The sequence below is a fragment of the Leptopilina heterotoma genome, unplaced genomic scaffold (genome assembly GCF_015476425.1).
Source record: "Leptopilina heterotoma isolate Lh14 unplaced genomic scaffold, ASM1547642v1 Lhet_325, whole genome shotgun sequence".
Lineage (NCBI taxonomy): Eukaryota > Metazoa > Arthropoda > Insecta > Hymenoptera > Figitidae > Leptopilina > Leptopilina heterotoma.
The window spans coordinates 1,502,628-1,524,983 of record NW_025111019.1 but is presented as its reverse complement, the minus strand read 5'-3'; the positions used below and the strand labels follow the sequence as shown (position 1 = coordinate 1,524,983).

General features: G+C 27.1%; 1 protein-coding gene across 1 annotated transcript; it reads right to left on the bottom strand.

Moving 5' to 3' along the window:
• Positions 1–8,183: 8,183 nt before the first annotated feature.
• LOC122504899 lies at positions 8,184–22,313 on the bottom strand. Its single transcript, XM_043616223.1, has 4 exons — positions 22,292–22,313; positions 21,884–22,006; positions 20,329–20,520; positions 8,184–12,161 (listed from the first exon to the last, which is right to left on the bottom strand). Exons 1-4 carry the CDS (start codon positions 22,311–22,313, stop codon positions 9,127–9,129), a joined length of 3,372 nt encoding a protein of 1,123 aa, XP_043472158.1. The 3' UTR covers positions 8,184–9,126.
• Between the last annotated feature and the right edge of the window lie 43 nt (positions 22,314–22,356).

Sequence of the window (22,356 nt, the reverse complement as noted above, 5' to 3'; positions counted from 1 at the left end):
CGGAGAGATAAAAATGTTCCCCTCGACATTCTTTTTTTTTGTATATAATTTTCAAAAAGAAAATTTTAAAAAAAGTTTTAAAAAAAAAGTTTCAGCAAAAATTGCTCTCTTTTATAAAGCGAACTAACAGAAAACTTTGCTTCGTAGAAATTGCTAGGTATTATTATTATTATTATTATTAATATTATTCTTATCAATATTTTCATTCTTTTCATTTTTACCATCTTTTTTTTTAATAATTTTTATCAGTATTTTTCTTTTCATTTTTCTTTTAATTTTCCTCATTACTTTTTTTTCATATTAATTTCGTGTGTTTAAAATTTTCGCTCTTTTTTAATTTTTATAATAATTTTTTCACAAATTATTTTTTGTCTTTTAATTCTGTATAGTTTAAAAATTTTTCTTCTTTTAATTTTTTTTTATAATTATTATTCGTTTTCTATTATTTTTTTATCGTCATTATTTTTTTCATTCCATTATAATTTTTAATCGTTATTTTTTTTTTTTTTGGATCCTTCTTCTTTTTTTTTAATAATACGATGCTAGTGATAGATCTGAAAATCTTTTCTTCCATTACTTCTTCTTATCAAATATCACCTCGTTGAAAGGGCGGTGAGGGCACCACCGCTCCGATTCACCCTGCGGACTCTGGTCCAGGCCTGCCTCTGAAAAAAATTTAAGAAAGTGTCAAAAAGTGTGATTTAAAGCAAATAAAAACTGAAAAAAAGGAAAAGAGCAAAAAAAAACTGAAAAAAGAAAAAAAAACAAAAAGAAGAAAGAAAAACAAGAAAAAAGAAAGAAAAGAAAGAAAAATAAGAAAGAAGAACAGAAAGAACAAAGAAATACAAGAAAAAAGGAAAAAAACAAGAAAGAAGAAAAAAATAAAAGAAAAAAAATTTTTATTATTAAAACAATGGGAACGTTTTTCCTTACCTACACAAACCATTCATCTTTCTGGCTGGAGGAGATGTCACTGAAAACAGAAAGAAAAATTAGAAAATTAAAGAAAACTGAGTAGAAATCTACATTACCGACTAGAATTCTGCATTACCGACTGTTGAGAAAGTAAATTACTTCTTTTCCATCAGTCGGTAATGAGGAATTCTACGATCTTTTTTTTTATAATTCCGAATCAAAGGTTTATTTTTCAGTAAAAAAAAGTGGATAAAAAAAGAAAAGCGTTCTAGTGAAGATTGTTTTTTTTAAATAATAATAATTGGCGTTTACCTATCCGACCCATGACTCCTCACTTTGCCTGGCAGTAGAGGCGGACCCGGGCCACGCTGTGCCCGAGCCTGAGGCCCGCAGGGTGCAGCCAGTTTCCCGGCCTTGGAAGGGTCGTTGCCCCTGTTATCCCGGTCCCAATTGGGCCCAACGAACCAAATGTGCCCTTTAAATTGGTCATCCCCGGCGGCAGGCCAGTTGACGTACCATTCGATCCATACATTTGTTGCACTGCTAATTCCAACAAAAAACAGTTCCATTAGCTACATAGTAACGAAAATAACAACAAAGATAATAATAATTTTTATTTACATAAAAATTAGGCTAATTAGATTTCTGCATTACCGACCGTTGATAAAGTAGGTTACTTCTTTTCCATCAGTCGGTAATGAGAAATTCTAATATCTCTTTTTTCAACATTCCGAACCAAGGGAATATTTTTCAGTGTACAAAAAGGAAAGAATTTTTATTTAAATAAAAATTATTATTATTTTTATATATTATTATAAAATTAAAATTATATATTATACAATTTTTTTATTATATTATATTTATTTATTACATTTATATTTTTAATATTTATTAATTATTATTATTTGAATTTTCCCAGAATTTTTTTTTCATAGTTTTTAATTTATATTATTTCAATTATTAATTATTACCTATATTAATTCATTTTTTGCTTGTTCATTAGGCCAAGGAAATAAATTTAAATATCTTTTATTTACATAATTTATTCCTACAAAAAATATTGAATTAATAATAATAATTAAAATAGAAAAATATAATAATAGTACAAATAACAATAATAATACAAATAATAATATTTTGTAGGGTTTATTTTATATTTTTTAATTAATTTTAAATTTTCCCGCGATTTCTAGTGGAGGTTATGCGAAGCTACAGCGCTGGCGTCGGAGTTCCGGTATTGTAATTTCCGTTCTACGTCAAGACCACACGGCGTCGCGTCGATTTCTTTGTTCTGTTTTGCAAAATACTTTCCGAATTTCCGATTTCTAAATATACTTACTAATTTTTAAATCAAATACCGTTTTGCTTATTTCGAGTCATTTAAGTGTTTAATAATATTCCTTACTTGGAATTGATTTCAAAATTACCAGCAATAATAATATTCCTTATTTGGAATGGATATCAAAAATACTAAATAGGTAAGAAAAATAATATTCCTTATTTGGAATGGATATCAAAAATACTAAATAGGTAACAAAAATAATATTCCTTATTTGGAATGGATATCAAAAATACGAACATTAATAATAATAGAAATAATATTCCTTACTTGGAATGGATATCAAAATTACTAGTAAAAATAAAAATATTCCTTATTTGGAATGGATATCAAAAATACTAAAATGTCAATAAAAATAATATTCCTTATTTGGAATGGATATCAAAAATACGAACATTAATAATAATAGAAATAATATTTCTTACTTGGAATGGATATCAAAATTACTAGTAAAAATAATAATATTCCTTATTTGGAATGGATATCAAAAATTACTAACAATAATAATAGACACAATGGTCGGTAATGTATTACCATCTGTCGGTAATTAGTGTAGTCAGTGGCCGCGCGGGGCGCCGTTCGTTCAGCAAAACAAATCGAGTTGAATGAAAATAATTAAGAATTGAATAATAATAATAATAATAAAAGTTCTAATAGAAAATAACAATTATAATAATCAGTAATTAAATAATAGTAACAAATAGTAAAAATTAAAAAGGTGAAAAAATAGTAAAAATTCAAGGAAAGGAAAAATTATTATTACTGTTAATTAAAAAAAATTTACTCATTTCTTTAAATTAATTAATTAATTTTTCTATAATATATAATAATTCTAATAAGAATATTCCTTATTTGGAATGGATATCAAAATAATTTATTAAAAAAAATCGTTATTATTCATCGAAAGAGATAAATTAACTATGTATATATAAATAAAAAGTGGAATTTGAGCCATTTTGAACATTTTGTTATTTTTATTTACGACAGACTCTCTCTCTCTCTCTCTCTCTCTCTCTCTCTCTCTCTCTCTCTCTCTCTCTCTCTCTTTCGGTGAACGAAACGAACGAACGGACAAAATTTGTATAAACGTGAAATCCGATCTAAAATCTCTTTAGTGGATTTATTTTGTTTTTTTTTCTCTTTTTAGTTTTTGTTTTCGAAAAAGGGTTTGGATAAAGTGGAAGGGTAGATTTACTCGGTAGAAAATGAACGCTCGGCCGCGCTCATTTCCCTGTCTGTGAAAATCTGCTTTTGCCCTTGTCGTCTTGATAAGCCTTTATATATATATACATATATACAGTCGCCATGGACTACTGGGTTCATGCTTTTTGTCATCCCTAAAAGAAATGAGTTCCGGTTGATGGAAATTGTCTACCCCCCTCCCCCCCAAAATAAAAAGAGAAATTCAATAATATGTTTAATTAGACGTAGTAATTATTTTTACTAATCTAACTAAATTTACGGCCTTCCTTCACTTTAAAGATAGTAAAATCCTTTTTTAATTTATTATTATTATTATTATCTTTTAAATATTTTTATAATAATAATAATAATAATAATAATAATAATAATAATAATAATAATAATAAAACTAATTGTAATAAAAATAAATATAAAATAAATTAAATTAAATACTGAAAGTTAATGATATAATAATTATTATAAGGAATTTGAAAGCAACGAATATAAAATAAAAATATACAAAAACCCAGCGTTTCACTAATAATAACAATTATCCATTATTTAAAAAAAAATAAATATTTAAATAATAAAAACAAAAAAGAAAGCAAAAAATAATAACAGTGGTACTAAAAAGCCAGGGTGCAGAAAAGGTGCGAGTAAAACTCTTCATTATTATGAGTATAAAATAAAAAAACAAAATAAAAAGGAGAAAAAAAACTGTGCGCAAATTTCAGTTGCTCTCGAACAAAGTTAAAATAAAAATGGTAATAAGCAACGTTTACACATAAAAGAAAAGAGAGTAGTGAGCTTTTTTTCTCTCTCTCTCTCTCTTGCTCCTCTTTTTGTTGGCGGGCATATTTCCGGAAGAAGATACCCGGGGTACGTGGATATAAAGTCTTCTTTTATAGCGGAAAGAATGTGGGTCATATGGATTTGCGTACAGGGTTTATGAGAAAAATACTTTAAAACTTAAATTCTCATTTTTTTTCTCCTGTGTATTGTTGTTTTTTTTTGCATATACATATATTAATTTACAAGAATAACCCCATTCGTTCTTTTCTTTTATAACTTCTCACAATTTTTTTTTTGCATTTATTTTTTCTAATTTATTAGTTTTCTAAATTTTTGTTCATTAATTTTTAATTTTTTTTTTAATAATTATTTTTTTTATTTATTCATTATTGTCTATTTATTTATTTGTTATTACTACAAATTTAATTATTATTTTTTTATTTTCATTTTTTATTTATTTTTTTTATTTATTTTTTATTATTATTTTTTTATTTTTATTTATTTTTTAATTTTGTTTATTTCTTAATTATTTTTTTTAATTATTTACTATTGTTAATTTATTTATTATTGTTATTATTAATCTTTTTTGCATTATTACGTCTTAATTATTATTAATTTTAACTATTTATTATTGTTAATTTTTTAAATATTATTATAACTACTATTTTTAAAAACGAAAAAAATCTTAGGTCGTGAAGAATCGAACCCCGGACCTTGTTGTTAATAACCGAGTACAAAGACCATTTAGCCATTTCACATTAGTAATTTTACTCGATTTTACTAACTGTTTGTTAATTTTAATCGTTTTCCTTTTTTTTTGTTCGTTAATTTAGTAAAATGGTTTATTAATTAATTCACTTTTTTAATTTAATAATTATACAATAGTAAAAAAATAAAATAAAAATAAATACATTAAATAAAAAAATAAGAAAAAAATAAAATAACCAACGATTTATTTAAATAATAAAAATAAATAAAGAAGTAATTAATAACACCAATAGAGAACAATAATAAATAAATAATAAAAAAATTCAAAATTCAAAAAATGAAAAGAAAAAATTATTTTTTTTTAAATTTTGATGTATAAATAAAAAGGCAACTTTTCTCTTTTCAACTTGTATGAATATTATACTATAAAGAAAATTGGATAACGAAAAAGTCTTTAATGAAAAGTAACAGGCTTTCAAACTTGACTGTTCGTCCTTATTTCTTAAAAGCGCACACGGAAAGGGGATTTATTCCAAAAGTTTAAACTTGGATGTATTCTTGGGAAACAAGCTTTAAACAATTCACCAAACTTTCCATGCGCAAGTTGCCATCTCTCATTTTTTCGCAATTCTCTCTCTCTCTCTCTCACTCTCTCTCTCTTCGAGTCTCATCCAATAATTCGAACATGTTATAAACTCATATAGAATATATATCTGTATGTATATAGAAAATTATAAACACTGCTCACAGAATTTTCAACTTTTTAAAAACTTTTCGAAATTTCTTTTTTTATTTGCAAACTATATATTAAAAATTGGAAATTAAAAAACTTTCTAATACATTTTTCTTGTTAAGGGGAAAAAAGGGAGAATATTTTTATGGTTAATTGATTTTTAAATTTTATTACTTTTTTAACTGTTTGATTATTTTAAAATTACTATTTTAGCATTTTACTATTTTTAGTAATTTAGTATTTTAATGTTTTTAGTAATTTAGTATTTTACTGTTTTTAGTAATTTAATATTTTACTTTTTTTAGTATTCTAGTATTTTAGTATTTTAGTATTTTAGTATTTTACTATTTTAGTATTTTACTATTTTAGTATTTTAGTATTTTAGTATTTTAGCATTTCAGTATTTTACTATTTTAGTATTTTAATTTTTTACTATTTTACTATTTTAGTATTTTAACACTTTAATATTTTTATTAATTTACTATTTTAGTATTTCATTATTTTACTATTTTAATATTTTACTATTTTACTATTTTACAATTTTAATATTTTAATATTTTACTATTTTACTATTTTACTATTTTACTATTTTCATAGTTTACTTTATCAGTATTGTACCTTTTTCATTATTTTAGTATTTTACTATATTAGTACTTTACTATTTGCAATATTTTATTATTTTACTATTTTAGTATTTTAGTATTTTAGTATTTTAGCATTTCAGTATTTTACTATTTTAGTATTTTAATTTTTTACTATTTTACTATTTTAGTATTTTAACACTTTAATATTTTTATTAATTTACTATTTTAGTATTTCATTATTTTACTATTTTAATATTTTACTATTTTACTATTTTACAATTTTAATATTTTAATATTTTACTATTTTACTATTTTACTATTTTACTATTTTCATAGTTTACTTTATCAGTATTGTACCTTTTTCATTATTTTAGTATTTTACTATATTAGTACTTTACTATTTGCAATATTTTATTATTTTACTATTTTAGTATTTTAGTATTTTAGTATTTTAGCATTTCAGTATTTTACTATTTTAGTATTTTAATTTTTTACTATTTTACTATTTTAGTATTTTAACACTTTAATATTTTTATTAATTTACTATTTTAGTATTTCATTATTTTACTATTTTAATATTTTACTATTTTACTATTTTACAATTTTAATATTTTAATATTTTACTATTTTACTATTTTCATAGTTTACTTTATCAGTATTGTACCTTTTTCATTATTTTAGTATTTTACTATATTAGTACTTTACTATTTGCAATATTTTATTATTTTACTATTTTAGTATTTTATTATTTTAGTATTTTAATATTCTACTATTGTACTATTTTAATAGCTTAGTATTATAGTATTCTAATATTTTACTATTTTTAGTACTTTCCCGATTTACTATTTTTCTTATTTAATGTTTTACTATTTTAGTAATTAAATATTTTTTACTATTTTAATATTTTAGCATTTTAGTATTTTTAGTATTTTACTATTTTACTAGTTTAGAACAAAAGTATTTTAGTATTTCAATATTTTTATATTTTTAGTATTTTTCTGTTTTAATATTTTACTATTTTAATGTTTTAGTACTTAATTAAATTAAATATTTTTATTATTTCAGAATTTTACTAAATTTTCTATTTTAGTATTTTACTGTTTTAGTATTTTTAGTAATTTAGTAATTTACTATTTTACTAGTTTCGTATTTCAGTATTTTAATATTTTTACTATATTTACTATTTTAGTATTTTTCTACTTTAGTTTTTTTCTATTTATACTATTTAATTATTTTTCTGTTTTGTAGTATTTTGCTATTTTTAGTAATTTAATATTTAAGTATTTTCCTATTTTTAGTAATTTAATATTTTGCTATTTTTACTATTTTACTATTTTAGTCTTTTGCTAATTTTAGTATTTTAATATTTTATTATTTTTAGTATTTTATTAATTTACTAATTTAGTATTTTAGTAATTTAGGATTTAAATATTTTAAATATTTTCTTATTTTAATTTTTTACTATTTTAATTTTTTTTAGTATTTTACTATTTTTACTATTTTAATTTTTTTTTATTTTACTATTTTTACTATTTTCATTATTTCAGTACTTTACTATATTTACTATTATTTTAGTATTTTTCTTTTGTTTTTCATTCTATTGTATTAATTTGCTATTTTCACTATTTTATTATTTTAGGATTTCGCTATTTTTACAAATTTAATATTCTAGCATTTTAATTTTTCCCGTTTTATTATTTTATTATTATGTTTACTACTTTTGTATTTTAGTATTTTTTTGTTTTTAGTATTTAATCTATTTTTACTATTTTAGTATTTTAGTATATTATTTCACAATTTTACAATTTACAATTTCAAAAAAAAACACAAAACAAAAAATTATAAGTTTTATAGAAATATTAGTTTAGGACTAAATAAAAAAATTTTCTAAAGAGATACGGAAGGGATTAATAGAATAGAAATATTAGAATTAATAATAGAATATATTAAATTTATTAAAATTAAGATATGCAAAACATGTACAAAATTATTCGCTATTTGACGAAATATTATCCATTGTTTGTAGTTCGCTCCAAAATAAATTTAACCCCGTACCTCGGGGTTAAAAATTAACACTTCTAACCCCCAAGGTAAGGGGTTAAAATAAATTTAACCCCGTACCTCGGGGTTAAAAATTAACACTTCTAACCCCTAAGGTAATGGGTTAAAATAAATTTAACCCCGTACCTCGGGGTTAAAAATTAACACTTCTAACCCCAAGATAAGGAGTTATAATAAATTTAACCCCGTACCCCGGGGTTAAAAATTAACACTTCTAACCCACGAGGTAAGGGGTTAAAATAAATTTAACCCCGTACCTCGTGGTTAAAAAATTAACATAGGTAAGGTAAAAATTAACATAGAGGTAAGGGGTTAAATTTATTTAGGGCGTAACTTATGTATTAACATAACTTAACCCTGGAAAATTTCATGGTGAACTTAATTTTGACTGTTTTTAATGTTCACCCTAAAAGAATTTAATTTAATAAATTGAAAAATGTTAATTTTTAACCTCGAGGTACGGGGTTAATTGTGCTTAAGCATTATTGATGTTTAGACCTTCGTTAACTTTTAGAGGGCCGGTAAATTTACACAGATTTTAGTAGTTTTTTATTAAGAAAAATTTACAAATAAGAAGTCGATTCGATAAAAAGATTCGGCCACTATAGTGGCAACCCTGTCCCTCTAAAGGTTAACCCCCCAGTTAACCCTAATGTCTGAATGCCAAAAAACCACTTAAAGCATTGAAAACACTCGAAAACACATTGCACACTTTATTTAATGTTATAGGTTCCAAAAAGATTCAAATTAAGTTTTTCTTTGTTTGAACCCCCAACTCACTTTTTTACTGGTCCACGAAGAAACCTTCGAAATCACTTGGTCGGTTCGTTTTGGCTAATCACTTTTTTCTTCTTACTCTTAACACCAATGAAATCAAAAATTTTCTCAGCAAACGGACTCGCCGCTTTCGTCCGAACAAGATGAAACCCACGATAGGTCCTGTTCACTCTATCGCCAGCGAGGACGGCCGGGAATCTCGGTGGACACAAACCCAGCAAATAGGACAAAAATCCAGGACATGGCCAACCCCAAAAGCCCACATTTGTATTCACCGACTCGGCGAAGTAGAGCGCTGCTCGATGATGATTGCAGCCAAACGGATTTCTCTTCTCCCAACAACCGGGTTGATTAATGCCTCCGTTCATGTAGAAATCAATGTGTCCCACAGCTTCCATTTTGCCTTGCACGAAGGCATTTGTATGAAAAACATCGACGAACTCAGCATCGCTTTTGTCCAGTTTCTCATCGTTGCCCACGGTCACGAAAAGTGGCATCGCCGGATCCAAACCTGTGATTCGGGATAATTGGTAAGGTTTTAGATAGTTTGCGGAAAATGCCGGCACATGGGCACCTAGACTGAAGCCAATCACGTGGATGTTGTTGGCCTCAATGTCGCGGAGACGGTTTATCAGTTGGGCCAAACAATTGCCAACGTGGGGGACGTTGTGTACCGCGACTGGATAGCAGGGTCCGTTTGACAGTCGTTCCCAATCGACGGCGATTATATTGTAGTTCTCCGGACGTTTCAGGTACTCGTTTCTAATGTCCACTAGGGCACTCAATTGCATATCGGAATTATAACCGTGGATTATGATTTTAGTCGGATATTTGGGATCGAAGAAGGTTGATGGTATGTTCGATGATGTTGAGTTGACGAAGATTTGTTGTGGGTCAAGGGGATTCGATTTGCTGTAGAGGAAGAACTGTATTTCTGGATCTGGACAAGTTGAGTTTGTTTTCACCAGACATGGTCCGAGGAAGAAGTCACGACCTGTTGATTCGTTCTTTTCGATCAGGTTTTGTAGATCTGGTATTTGGGCTAGAACATCGTGGAGAAAGGTTGTTGTCATCAGGAAGAAGGATATGGTGAGGAGCATGCACTTTTTTGATGATGGGTGCTCGTGCCAGGACATTTTTGATGATTTGTCTGGTGTTTGATGAAGTTGGTTTATGGATATTGATGATGATATTGTTGATAGTGGTGGTGTTTTAGTTGCTGTTGTTGTTACTGGTGTTGCTATAGTTGATACTAATGTTGTTTTAGTTGCTGTTGTTGATACTAGTGTAGTTATAGTTGATGCTGATGTTATAGTTGATGCTGATGTTGTTATAGTTGATGCTGATGTTGTTATAGTTGAGACTGATGTTGTTATAGTTGAGACTGATGATACAGGTATTGTTATAGCTGCTAATGATGATACAGCTGTTGATATAGCTGCTAATGTTGATACTGGTGCTGTTTTAGCTGCTAATGTTGGTACTTGTGTTGTTGTAGCTGCTACTGCTGAAACTGGTGTTGTTTTAGCTGCTGCTGGTGATGTTACTGTTGATATTGTTCCTGCTGCTGATGGTTCTAGTGGAGCTTCTTGAATTTCGTCTTCTTCTGATTGGTGAATTTCTAAAACTTCAGTAATTCTTTGTGGTTGATAACATGTTTCGTGTGTAGTATTTGGTTGTGTACTTCCTTCTGGTTTATAAGTATGGACAAGTACAGTTATTACAGTTGTAACTTTTGGTCCATAACTTAGTACAGATGATGCTTCTAATGCTTGACTTTCTAGTGCAGATGATGCTTCTAGTGGTTCAGTTTCTTTTGGGTCAGAACAAGGTACAGATGATGCTTCTAGTGGTTCAGTTTCTTTTGGGTCACAAGATACAGATAATGCGTCTAGTCGTTCAGTTCCTTTTCGGTCACAACAAGTTACAGATGATGCTTCAAATACCTGACTTCCTATTGCAGATGATGCTTCTGATAGTTCACTTTCTTTTGATTCACAACTTGATGCACTTGATGCTTCTAATGCTTCATGTTTTAGTGCAGATGATGCTTTTAGTGGTTCATTTTCTTCTGGTCCATAACTTACTGCAGATGATGTTCCTAATGCTTGACTTTTTAATACAGATGATGCTTCTAATGGTTCAGTTTTTTTTGGTTTAAAACTTGATGCAGATGATGCTTTAAATACTTGACTTTCTAGTGCAAATGATGCTTCTAGTGATTCAGTTTTTTTTGGCTCACAACAAGGTACAGATGATGCTTCTAATGCTTGACTTTCTGGTGCTTTAACTGAAGCTTCTAGTAGTCGACTTCCTTCCGAATAAAAACTTGATGATGATGATGATGCTTCTAGTGGTTCACAACTTGATGCACATGATGCTTCTAATACTTGATGTTTTAATCCAGATGATGCTTCTGGTAATTCACTTTCTTTTGGTCCACAAACTGTTGTACATAATGCTTCTAATTCTCGACTTTTTCGTGGTTGACAAATGGATCCTAATGGAGGTTTTAGTGCTTTACAAATTAATGCTGATTGGGGTTCTAATGCTTCAGAAATTAATGCTGACAGGGGTTCTAATGCTTCACAACTTGATGCTGATGAAAGTTCTAGTGCTTCATAAATTGTTGCTAATGGAAGTTTTAATGCTTCACAACTTAATGCTGATTGGGGTACTAACGCTTCACAACTTGATGCTGATTGGGGTCCTACTGCTTCACAACTTGATGCTAACGGATCTTCTAATCTTTCGCAACCTAAAGCTAATCTAAATTTTCCTATTTCACTATTTCCTCGAGATTCTCCAACCGGATCACAATTAACAGTCCTCACTCGATATTGACAACTATCCGCACTCACAATGTCCAAAGCACATTCACTACTAGCACAACGTTCCTGATCGTTCCCCAGTCGATAGACATCTACCACTTTTCTTTTCTTCCTAAAAATATTCCATTCCTTCCCCTTCTCCTCTTCCTCCTCCTTTTTCTTCTTTTTGTTTCCGCCCCTAGACAACCGTTCCTCTTCCGTCTCTTCTTTCACTGTCAAGAATGAGAGAATGGTTTTTTGTTATATTCGTTGTCGATCGTGGTCAAGACGGCAAATGACAAATGTCATTTATGCCTCTACGTATAAACATATAAATATTAAAGTCAGGGCCACAATCGAGTTGATGAAAACTAGCTGATTGCGCGCACACAACAACGTACACTGAATTTATAAACATTTTCAGCGTGACTTTTATACGATAAGTCGGATTTCTTTATCGTACCGCCAATGTGTAAGAGTGATAGATGATGGAGAAAAAGTAGGCGACAATGAATAGATCGGTGCGGTGAGGACTTTTTTTTCTTTTTTTTCATTTTGGATTCGAGCCAAATGAGAATCGATATTTCAGACAAGGTACGAGGGTTTTTTTCTTTCTTCTTTTTTTTTGAAAATTTTTTTACTTAAATATTTGTCAAAAAAAACTTTTTAAAAATTAGGTTTTTAGAATACAAATCGTAATAGTATTGAGTGCTGCTAAAAAATAATTAAATGTCACAACTGGAAAAATCAAAAATTCTCTAAATAGATGATAGAGTAAAATTTAAGAGTAAAAATTCAAATTTTTTTAAGTAGTAAAAATTCAGTAGATTTTGAAAAGTACAATTCAGCAAAATTCACTTCTTTAAAAATTGTTTATATTCAAGAATGAAATTCAGCATAATAGAGTAAATAAAAAAAAAATACAGAAAAGCATTGAACTTGAAATAAATAATGACCTTCGATTACAAGTTTATCACTGTAAATTGCAGCAATGGATAAATTTATAAATCGTTGTTTATTTATTCAAGATTGCGGAAAAAATCTTTTTTGCAAAAAATATCCCCTTCTCCTATTTTCCCATGTGTGAAACACCCCCTCCCCCCATTTTACCCATTTGTGACAATCCCCCTCTATTTCCCCCCCCCATGTGTGTAAATATCCCACAAAATAAAAAAAGGGGGGGGTTATTTGCACAAATGAGAAAATAGGGGGAGGGATTCGCATAAATGGAGAAAATGGAGGGGATATTGGCAAAAAATAGGGAAAATAGAGAGGAAGGGGTATTTTTTCCTCAAATTAGTAAATATTCTTCCTCTTGAATACCTTATACTTCCGAAATGTGAGAAAAGAAAAAGTAAAGAAAGAGAAAAAAAAAAGATTGTATCTGCGCATCTATTTCGTTATTCGGAAGTCATGGCTGGAGAAAGCAGTGGTATTTCCGGTAGTGAAGTGAGATATGTATATACAACACGATTTGAAGGTGAAAAGAAAAAGATTGTGATTCTTATTTCAGTGACATATACATAGATATAATGCACGTGACTCAATTTATATTCAGAACATTCAATATATCGTCGACCGAGTGAGAGAGAGAGAGAGAGAGGGGGGGGGAACTCGCTCACGTACTATTTATTATTTTTATTTTCAATAACGAAAAAATTAAAAAAAAAAAATTTACTCGTGCATTTAAAGCAAAAATAAAACAGAAAAGAATTAATATCGTATAATTTATTAAATTCTCTCTCGAAAAAGAGAATTTTTTTTTAAAAATGGAATTTTCATTTTTTTAAATTTATTTTCATTGGCATTTATTTACTTATCCGTTTGTTTATTTAATTCAGTTTTAATTTATTTTCCATAATACAACAAAAAATATCTGTTTACAATATAAAATCATCTTGATTTCAATTTGTTTTTTTTATTTTCTTGTATATAATAATTAAATTTTTTATTAATTTACTCATTTTAATTGTAATTGTAATTTATCTATTTACTTTTTAATTCAATTTACTTATTTTTAATTGTTATTTATTTAAAAATTGATTTTTTTAAATTAAAATTTGTTCTAATTGAAAAGTTGAAAATTCGGCTCATTTAGTATTAGGTTATCCGAACTAAGATGGCGGACGACCGTTGGTGCGCATGCGTCAGTACTACTCTCTTATTGGTTGGGAAAAGGCGCGATATTTGAAATGCTTAAAATTATATTCTGATAAAAATCGCATTTTTTTCTTCATAAAGATAATTAATAATTAAAAATAAATAACTTGCTAATAAATAGTAAATTCAAAATGATAAAATAAACAAATAAATGATAATATTAATAACAATAATGATCATGATAATAATATTTAAAAAAAACAATAATGATCATGATAATAATATTTAAAAAAAACAATAATAATAATGATGATAATATAAACAATATTAATAACAATTGTTATTGTTTTATTGCTTTTTTGTTATTATTGTTATAATTGCTATTGTTATAATTGTTTTTGTTATATTGTTTTTTGTTGTTATTGTTATTGTTACAAATTGTTATATTTTTGTTATAACTATTGTTATATTGTTTGTTATTGTTATTATTGCTATTGTTATAATTGTTTTTGTTATATTGTTTTTTGTTGTTATTGTTATTGTTACAAATTGTTATATTTTTGTTATAACTATTGTTATATTGTTTGTTATTGTTATTATTGATATCATTACAATTATTTTTGTTATATTGGTTTTTGTTGTTATTGTTATTGTTATAATTATTGTTATATTGTTATATTTTTGTTGTAATTATTGTTATATTGCTTGTTAATGTTAAAATTATTTTTGTTATATTGTTTTTTTTGTTATTGTTATAATTATAATATAATTATAATAATTTTATTATTAAATCCTTTCAGTTTTTGTTTTTTCTGCAAAAAAAACTCTTTACATTTTGTTTGCATTTTAAAAAGAAAAAAAAAGTTTTTTAAAAAAAAAGTTTCCAAAATTGAAATCTGGGTTGAATTCTTTTTTTTTATCGTAATTCATTTTTTGAATTCGAGTTTTCTTTTTTTTTGCCATTCATCTCGCTTCGTTTCTCGTCGAGGATATCATCATATCAATGTCCCTTTGCAAATATAAATAAATATATAAAGAGAGAGAGAGAGAGAGAGAGAGAGAGAGAGAGAGAGAGGCACGTACACGTGTCGATTACTTTATCGCACGAAAGTTATGATTTCCGTTTAGTCGGCTCTCGATTGTTTCATCATTCAACGATGCCCCGACAAGTAAACAACTCTTCAGATACAACATACAATAAGCTTTTTCAAGTAGAAAAAAGCTTTTTTATGTCATTTGTGAAAAATTGTTATTTTCTGCTAAACAAAAATTTTTCTTTTTGAAAAAAAAGACTTTTTTGAAATTGAGAGCTTTTTGGGTAAAAAAATTATTTTTTGGAAAAAAGAGCTTTTTTCGAAACTTGACTTTTCTGGAAAAAGTTAAACTCATTTCTGTAAAATTACTTTTTTAGGAAGAAGAGCTTTTTTGGAAACACGACTTTCCTTTTAAAAAAAGCTTTTTGGAACGATTTATATTTTGGAAAAAAGCTTTCTTTAAACTGAGCTTCTCTGGAAACAAAACTTTCCAAAAAAAAGGCTTGTTGGGAAAAATACTTTTTTAAGAGAAAAAATATTTTAAAAATAGACTTTTGGAAAAAAATTACAAAAATAACAAAAGAGAAAAAAGTACCTACAATAATAGAAAAATAAAAAATTTAAAAAAATATAAAAATAGATAAAAAGTACAAAAATGCAAAAAAATACAAAAAAATCAACATAATAAGAAAAGAGTAAAAATAATTAACAGGTAAATAAAAAGAGTAGAACGCTAAGGCAATATTTACAATTTACAAACTTGTTTGGTAAAGTTCTTTCGGAAGTTAACCGGGAAGTAAAGACCATATATTTATTCAAGTTACGAAAGCCAGTTATAAAAGCTCGTTAACACCGAAGAAGAGTAAACTTTCGGAAATTGTTCTTTTATAATTTATTTGGAGAAACAAGTTTTTAGGTTATTATATTGAGTAGCGTTGGTCGGTAAGTTATCCTATGAATTTTGTAAAACGTACCTTAATTCCCGGGGGAGGGGTGCAATAATTTTTGAGGATACTTTTGTTTGACCTTTACCACTAGGCACTACTATGGCACTGTGGAGTTTTCAATCGCGGTTAGTGTGAGTCTCGATTTAATGGAGCGTGTTGACTGGATAACACACACACACACACACACACACTATATATATATAGGATATTGGGAGATTTATTAAGCCTTTTGCAAAGAAGAGGAAGAGGGACGATGCGATGCCTCGAGTGCAATTGTGAAACCACCACCACGTCAAGGGCGAGTTTACACGCGGCTAGATAGGATAGTTTACATATATCCGTTTCTCTTTAATAACACACAGGCACACTCTTGTGTGCACTAGAGGCACCCGTATGAACGGGGCTTAACGGTCATTTGTTGCTGTTTTTAGTTGTCACAATTTTATTCTAAAGAGGATTTTTTTTCTTTTCGTTAACCTTTTTAGTTTATAGAATTTGTTTTAGCGGTGAATTTTTATTTGAGAAAAATTAAAAAATACTAAAAAGGTTCTCGAATAAGCTGAATAGTAGAGAAAATAGAAATAGTTGAAAAAAAATGTAGAATAATTTTAAAAAGTGGAGAAAATAGTACAATAATTGGAAATAGTACGAGCAATAGTAGAAAATAGTAAAAAATACTAGAAAAAATAGTAGAACAATTGGAAATAGTAGAAAAGTAGTACAACAATTGGAAATAGTACGGAAAATAGTAGAAAATAGTAGAAAAATAGTAGAACAATTAGAAATAGTAGAAAATAGTGCGAAAAATAGTAGACAATTGGAAATAGTAGAAAACAGTACGAAAAATAGTAGAACAATTGGAAATAGTAGAAAATAGTGCGCAAAATAGTAGAGAATAGTAGAAGAATAGAAAGAGTAGAAATAGCTGAAAAATAGTAGAACAATTGGAAATAGTAGAAAATAGTACGAGAAATAGTAGAACGATTGGAAATAGTAGAAAAATAGTAGAACCAATTGGAAATAGTAGAAAATAGTACGAAAATATTAGAACAATTGGAATTAGTAGAAAATAGTAGGAAAATAGTAGAACAATTGAAAATAGTAGAAAGGTAGTAGAACAATTGGAAATAGTACGGAAAATAGTAGAAAATAGTAGAAAAATAGTAGAACAATTAGAAATAGTAGAAAATAGTACGAAAAATAGTAGACAATTGGAAATAGTAGAAAACAGTACGAAAAATAGTAGAACAATTGGAAATAGTAGAAAATAGTGCGCAAAATAGTAGAGAATAGTAGAAGAATAGAAAGAGTAGAAATAGCTGAAAAATAGTAGAACAATTGGAAATAGTAGAAAATAGTACGAATAATAGTAGAAAAATAGTAAAACAATTGGAAATTAAAGAAAATAGTACGAAAAATAGTAGAACAAATGGAAATAGTAGAGAATAGGACGAAAAATATTAGAACAATTAGAAATAGTAGAAAATAGTTCGAGAAATAGTACAAAATAGTTGGAAAATAGTATAACATTTGGAAATAGTAGAAAATAGTAAAAAATAGTAAAAAAAAATAATAGAAAAATAGTAGAACAATTGAAAATATTAAACAAATAGTACGAAAAATGGTAGAAAATAGTAAAACAATTGGAAATAGTAGAAATTAGTACGAAAAATAGTAAAAAAAATAGTAGAACAATTGGAAAAAGTAGAAAATAGTTCGAAAAATAGTTGAACAATTGGAAATAGTAGAAAATAGAACAATTCCAAATAGTAGAATATAATAGAAAAAATAGAAGAACAATTGGAAATAGTAGAAAATAGTAGAAATAATAGTAGAAGAATTGGAAATAGTAGAAAAAATAGTAGAACAATTGGAAATTGTAGAAAATAGTATGAAAAATAGTAGAACAATTGGAAATAGTAGAAAATAGTACGAAAAATAGTTTAAAAAATAGTAGAACAATTGGAAATAGTATAAATTAGTACTAAAAGTAGTAGTACAATTGGAAATAGTAGAAGATAATACGAAAAATAGTAGAAAATACAAGAAAAATAGTTGAGCAATTGGAAAAAGTAGAAAATAGTACGAAAAATAGTAAAAAAAATAGTAGAACAATTGGAAGTAGTAGAAATTAGTACTAAAAGTAGTAGTGCAATTGGAAATAGTAGAAAATAATACGAAAAATAGTAGAAAATACTAGAAAAATAGTAGAACAATTGAAAAAAGTAGAAAATAGTACGAAAAATAGTAAAAAAAAATAGTAGAACAATGGGAAGTAGTAGAAAATAGTAAGAAAAAATAGTAGAACAATTGGAAGTAGTAGAAAATAGTAAAAAAAATAGTAGAACAATTGGAAATAGTAGAAAATAGAACAATTGGTAATCGTAGAAAATAGTACAAAAAAATAGTAGAATATAGTTTTAAAAAATAGTAGAACAATTAGAAATAGTATAAAATAGTTCGAAAAATAGTAGACAATAGTAGAACAATTGGAAATAGTAGAAAACAGTACGAAAAATAGTAGTAAAAATAGTAGAACAATTGAAAATAGTAGAAAATAGTGCGGAAAATAGTAGAAAATAGTAGAAGGATAGAAAGAGTAAAAATAGCAGAAAAAAGAAAATTAGTAGAAAATACAAAAAATAAAAATAGTAGAAAAATAGAAAAATTAAAAATAGAAAAAATAAAAACAGTAGAAAGATAGAAAAAGTAGAGAAATCAGAAATTGTAGAGAAATCAGAAATAGTAGAAACAATAAAATCTACAATAAAATAGAAATTTGATTTAAAAAATAGGCAAACAAAGAACAGACTAGACCAAAAAAAATAACAAACTCGAAGAAAAAAAATAGTCAAAAGAAAAAAAGTAGCCTTTGAATAATATCCTCTAGCACATACACGCACTAGTACAGGACGTAACCCCTGTAGAATAGCTTCCCGTTGAATAAATACGCCTTTGTGTATCCGCTGCCCCTGAGAGCTTTCCATCCCACACACATACACACATCGACATATTTAGTCCTTTATCAGGGGCTTCGGCCCCATTTTTCCAAGTTCCATCATTATTATTGCACGCGACATCTTTCGGTCAAAACATTTTTTTCACAAAAAGGGGAAGACGCGCGCGCGCGCAATTCTGCAATTATTTATACAATCTTTTTGTATAAATATTTCTTCTGCTTACTATTCTTCCCACAACCTAACAGCACGATACCTAATATATTTATTTTCCCCATAGAAATCCATCTTAATTTTTTTTTTCTTTAATTTCTTCTAAGGAAAGTTTTAAGAAAATTTGCCTATAGGTATTAACTAATATACCAAATAACTAACTTACTAATTAATTAACTTACTAACTAACTTGCTTACTTAACTTAGTGACTAAGTAACTTAATAATTTACTGACTTACTAACTTATTTACCAACCAACTTACTTATTTAACTTAGTTACTAACGATCTAACTCATTTACTAACGAACTAACTTATTTACCAACGAACTAACTCATTTACTAACGAACTAACTTATTTACCAACGAACTAACTTATTTACCAACGAACTAACTTATTTACCAACGAAATAACTTATTTACCAACCAATTTACTTATTTAACTTAGTTACTAACTAACTAATTAACTAACTAACTTACTTACTAACTACCGTACTAACTAAATATTTAACTAACTAGTTAAGTAATTTACTATCTAACTTAGTAAGATAGTAAGTAACTAAGTAAGTTAGTTAGTAAATTAGTTCGTAACTAAGTTAACTAGTCAGTTAATTAGTTAGTAACTAAGTTTAGTTAGTAAGTTAGTTAGTTGAAAAGTTAATTAGTAATTAAGTTTGTAAGTAAGTTAGCTAATTAGTTAGTAAGTTAGTTAGTTAGTTAGTCAGTTAATTATCAATTAATTTTGTTAGTTAGTTAGAAAGTTAGTTAGTAAGATAGTTAGTAAATTAGTAAGTAATTTAGTTAGTATGTTAGTAAGTTAGTTAGTAAGTTAGTCAAAAAATTAGTTTGTATGGTAGTTAGTAAACTAGTTTATAGCTTAGGAAATATGCAGTAAAAATCTCTTTACTCTGTATTCTAGTTTAATATTAAGATAATGCAGTCAGATAGCGCGTAACCTTGCAGAAACCTTGCGGAAAAATTGAAGCAATCTTTATACGTCAAGCTTGTAGCAACGTTGCCATTATATTATGTAAAAGCTTACTTTCTGCTTTTAATTTTCTTTTTGCAATATTAAAATGATATTAAAATATTTATGTTAATTTAGTTCAGTGAAATGAAATTGTTTGCTGCAAGATTGCGTGCCAGTTAGTTAGAGTGAGTGTTTTGAAAGAGACTTACGTGGAAAGATGACGGGCGGATGATTCTGTGCATTGTGTGCATTATTGTGTATGTGGCCCGGTGTTGACGCTCGCTGTCTGCAAAAGCACAACACACCGGCGGCGACGATTCCCACCATACTTAAAATCACAAAAACCATTGCCACTGCAAACAACGTTGTCTCCATGCCGAGAATTATTGACGCCTCCGGATCTTTGAAAACAATTAATAATAATTAAAAAATTTCAATTATTATTATTATTATATTTATTTAGTATTTATACTATTCAAATTCTTGTCTTTTTTGTTTCCTTACTTTATTGTACTATTATTATTATCTAAATATTTAATAAAAACATAAAATTGAAAAATAGTGAAAAAAAAAAGTTTTTATTATCGACTGTTTATAATGCAACAATCTTCATTATCATCTGTGGGTAAAATTGCCAATTTCTTTATCGATTGTCGATATAAAAAAAACATTTCTTTTTTTTAACTCATTTTCGTTTGTTTTTATTCACAGTTTTTCTAAGGATATCAAATTGAGACAAAAAACGAGTCAAAAATGTTGCGTTTTTTGTCTCAATTTAATCTCCTTAGAAAAATTATGTTTTGAAAAAGAAGAAAAAAATAGATTGTGTAAAAAATTATCTGTTAAACATTATCGACTGTTGGTAATACTACAATCATCATTATCACCTGTCGATAAAGTTGCAATTTTCTTGATCGACTGTCGATATAGTAAAAACTTTCCTTTTCTACAAAATTTGAATATTCTTTATTTAAATTTTTAAAGTTCTTTTTTTCGAAAAAAAGAAAAAAATTTACTTTTTTTTGCTAACAAGATAAAATCTTTGTTTTTTTTTGTTTTTTCCTTTTTTTGGGGTGGGCAGGGTAATCGATACAAAACATGTCAGTAAACATTTACTTTAACGAATTGTTTCCGTTTATCAATATTTTCAATTGCATTTTCCCAGATCCGAAAATAATTGTGCTCGTTAATACTGGAATAAATTGGATGAAATTCATTTGAGCGATGGCAAATATTGTAAAATGGCTTAATAATAAAAGTGCAGTGAACCGAAAAATAATGACAAGAAAATAAATAAAAAGAAATCATATTTTTTTTTGTTTTATAGACGAACAATAATTTTTTTTTTAATACAAATTCTTCTATATCTACATTACTCGCTAAATTTGAATTAGTTAAAAACCTTTAATTATTTTTATAAAATAAAAAATTTTTCACAGAAATTCAATTATTTACAAATTTTTTCTTATAAATGTCTTCGCGATAAGAATTTTATTATAATTATTGAAAATAATTGAATTCTTTATAAAATTTAATTATTTAAAATTTTTTTAATAAATACGTTACAAGAATTCAATGATTTTCAGTTATTTTTAATTTTTGGTCCATAAAGTTCGTATTTTTAAATACTTTCACTGGTTCGAGCCCTGGAATAATTACCCTAATAATAAAAAATGATAGAAATGTTATAATGATACCAATAATAAATATTAATAAAAAAAAATAATAAAAAGAAGAAAATAGAAAAGAAGGGAAATTTCTCACTGGCACAGAGAGTGGAAGCTGCCTCGTCGGAACCATCCTCGCAATGTCGAATACCATCACAAACGAGATCAGTGTCGATGCAAAATTCCTTAGTGGTGCACCGAAAGTCCTTGCAGGCGTGTTCTGTAAAATGGAAAGGAATTTTTGCATTTAGAAAAAGGAAAATTGTTTATTTCTTCTTTACTTTTTTTTTTATTAAAAAGTGTTGTCTCAATAACTTTTTTAGAATTAGAGAATTAAAGCAGTTTTTGGTAATTATATTAAGAAATTTAGAGAAAGGGTTAAAAAATTTCCTTTAGTGAAAATAAGAGAGTGCCTCCTCTTGTAAAGGCCACACTGACAACTTAATTTTCCCTCTCGACAACATAGTCGGTATACAGATGCAACGCACAGAGTAGACACACGAACGGAAACTAATGAAGTTGTGCATTTCCATTAAGTAACATAGTCAAGCAACATTTCGCCAAACATTA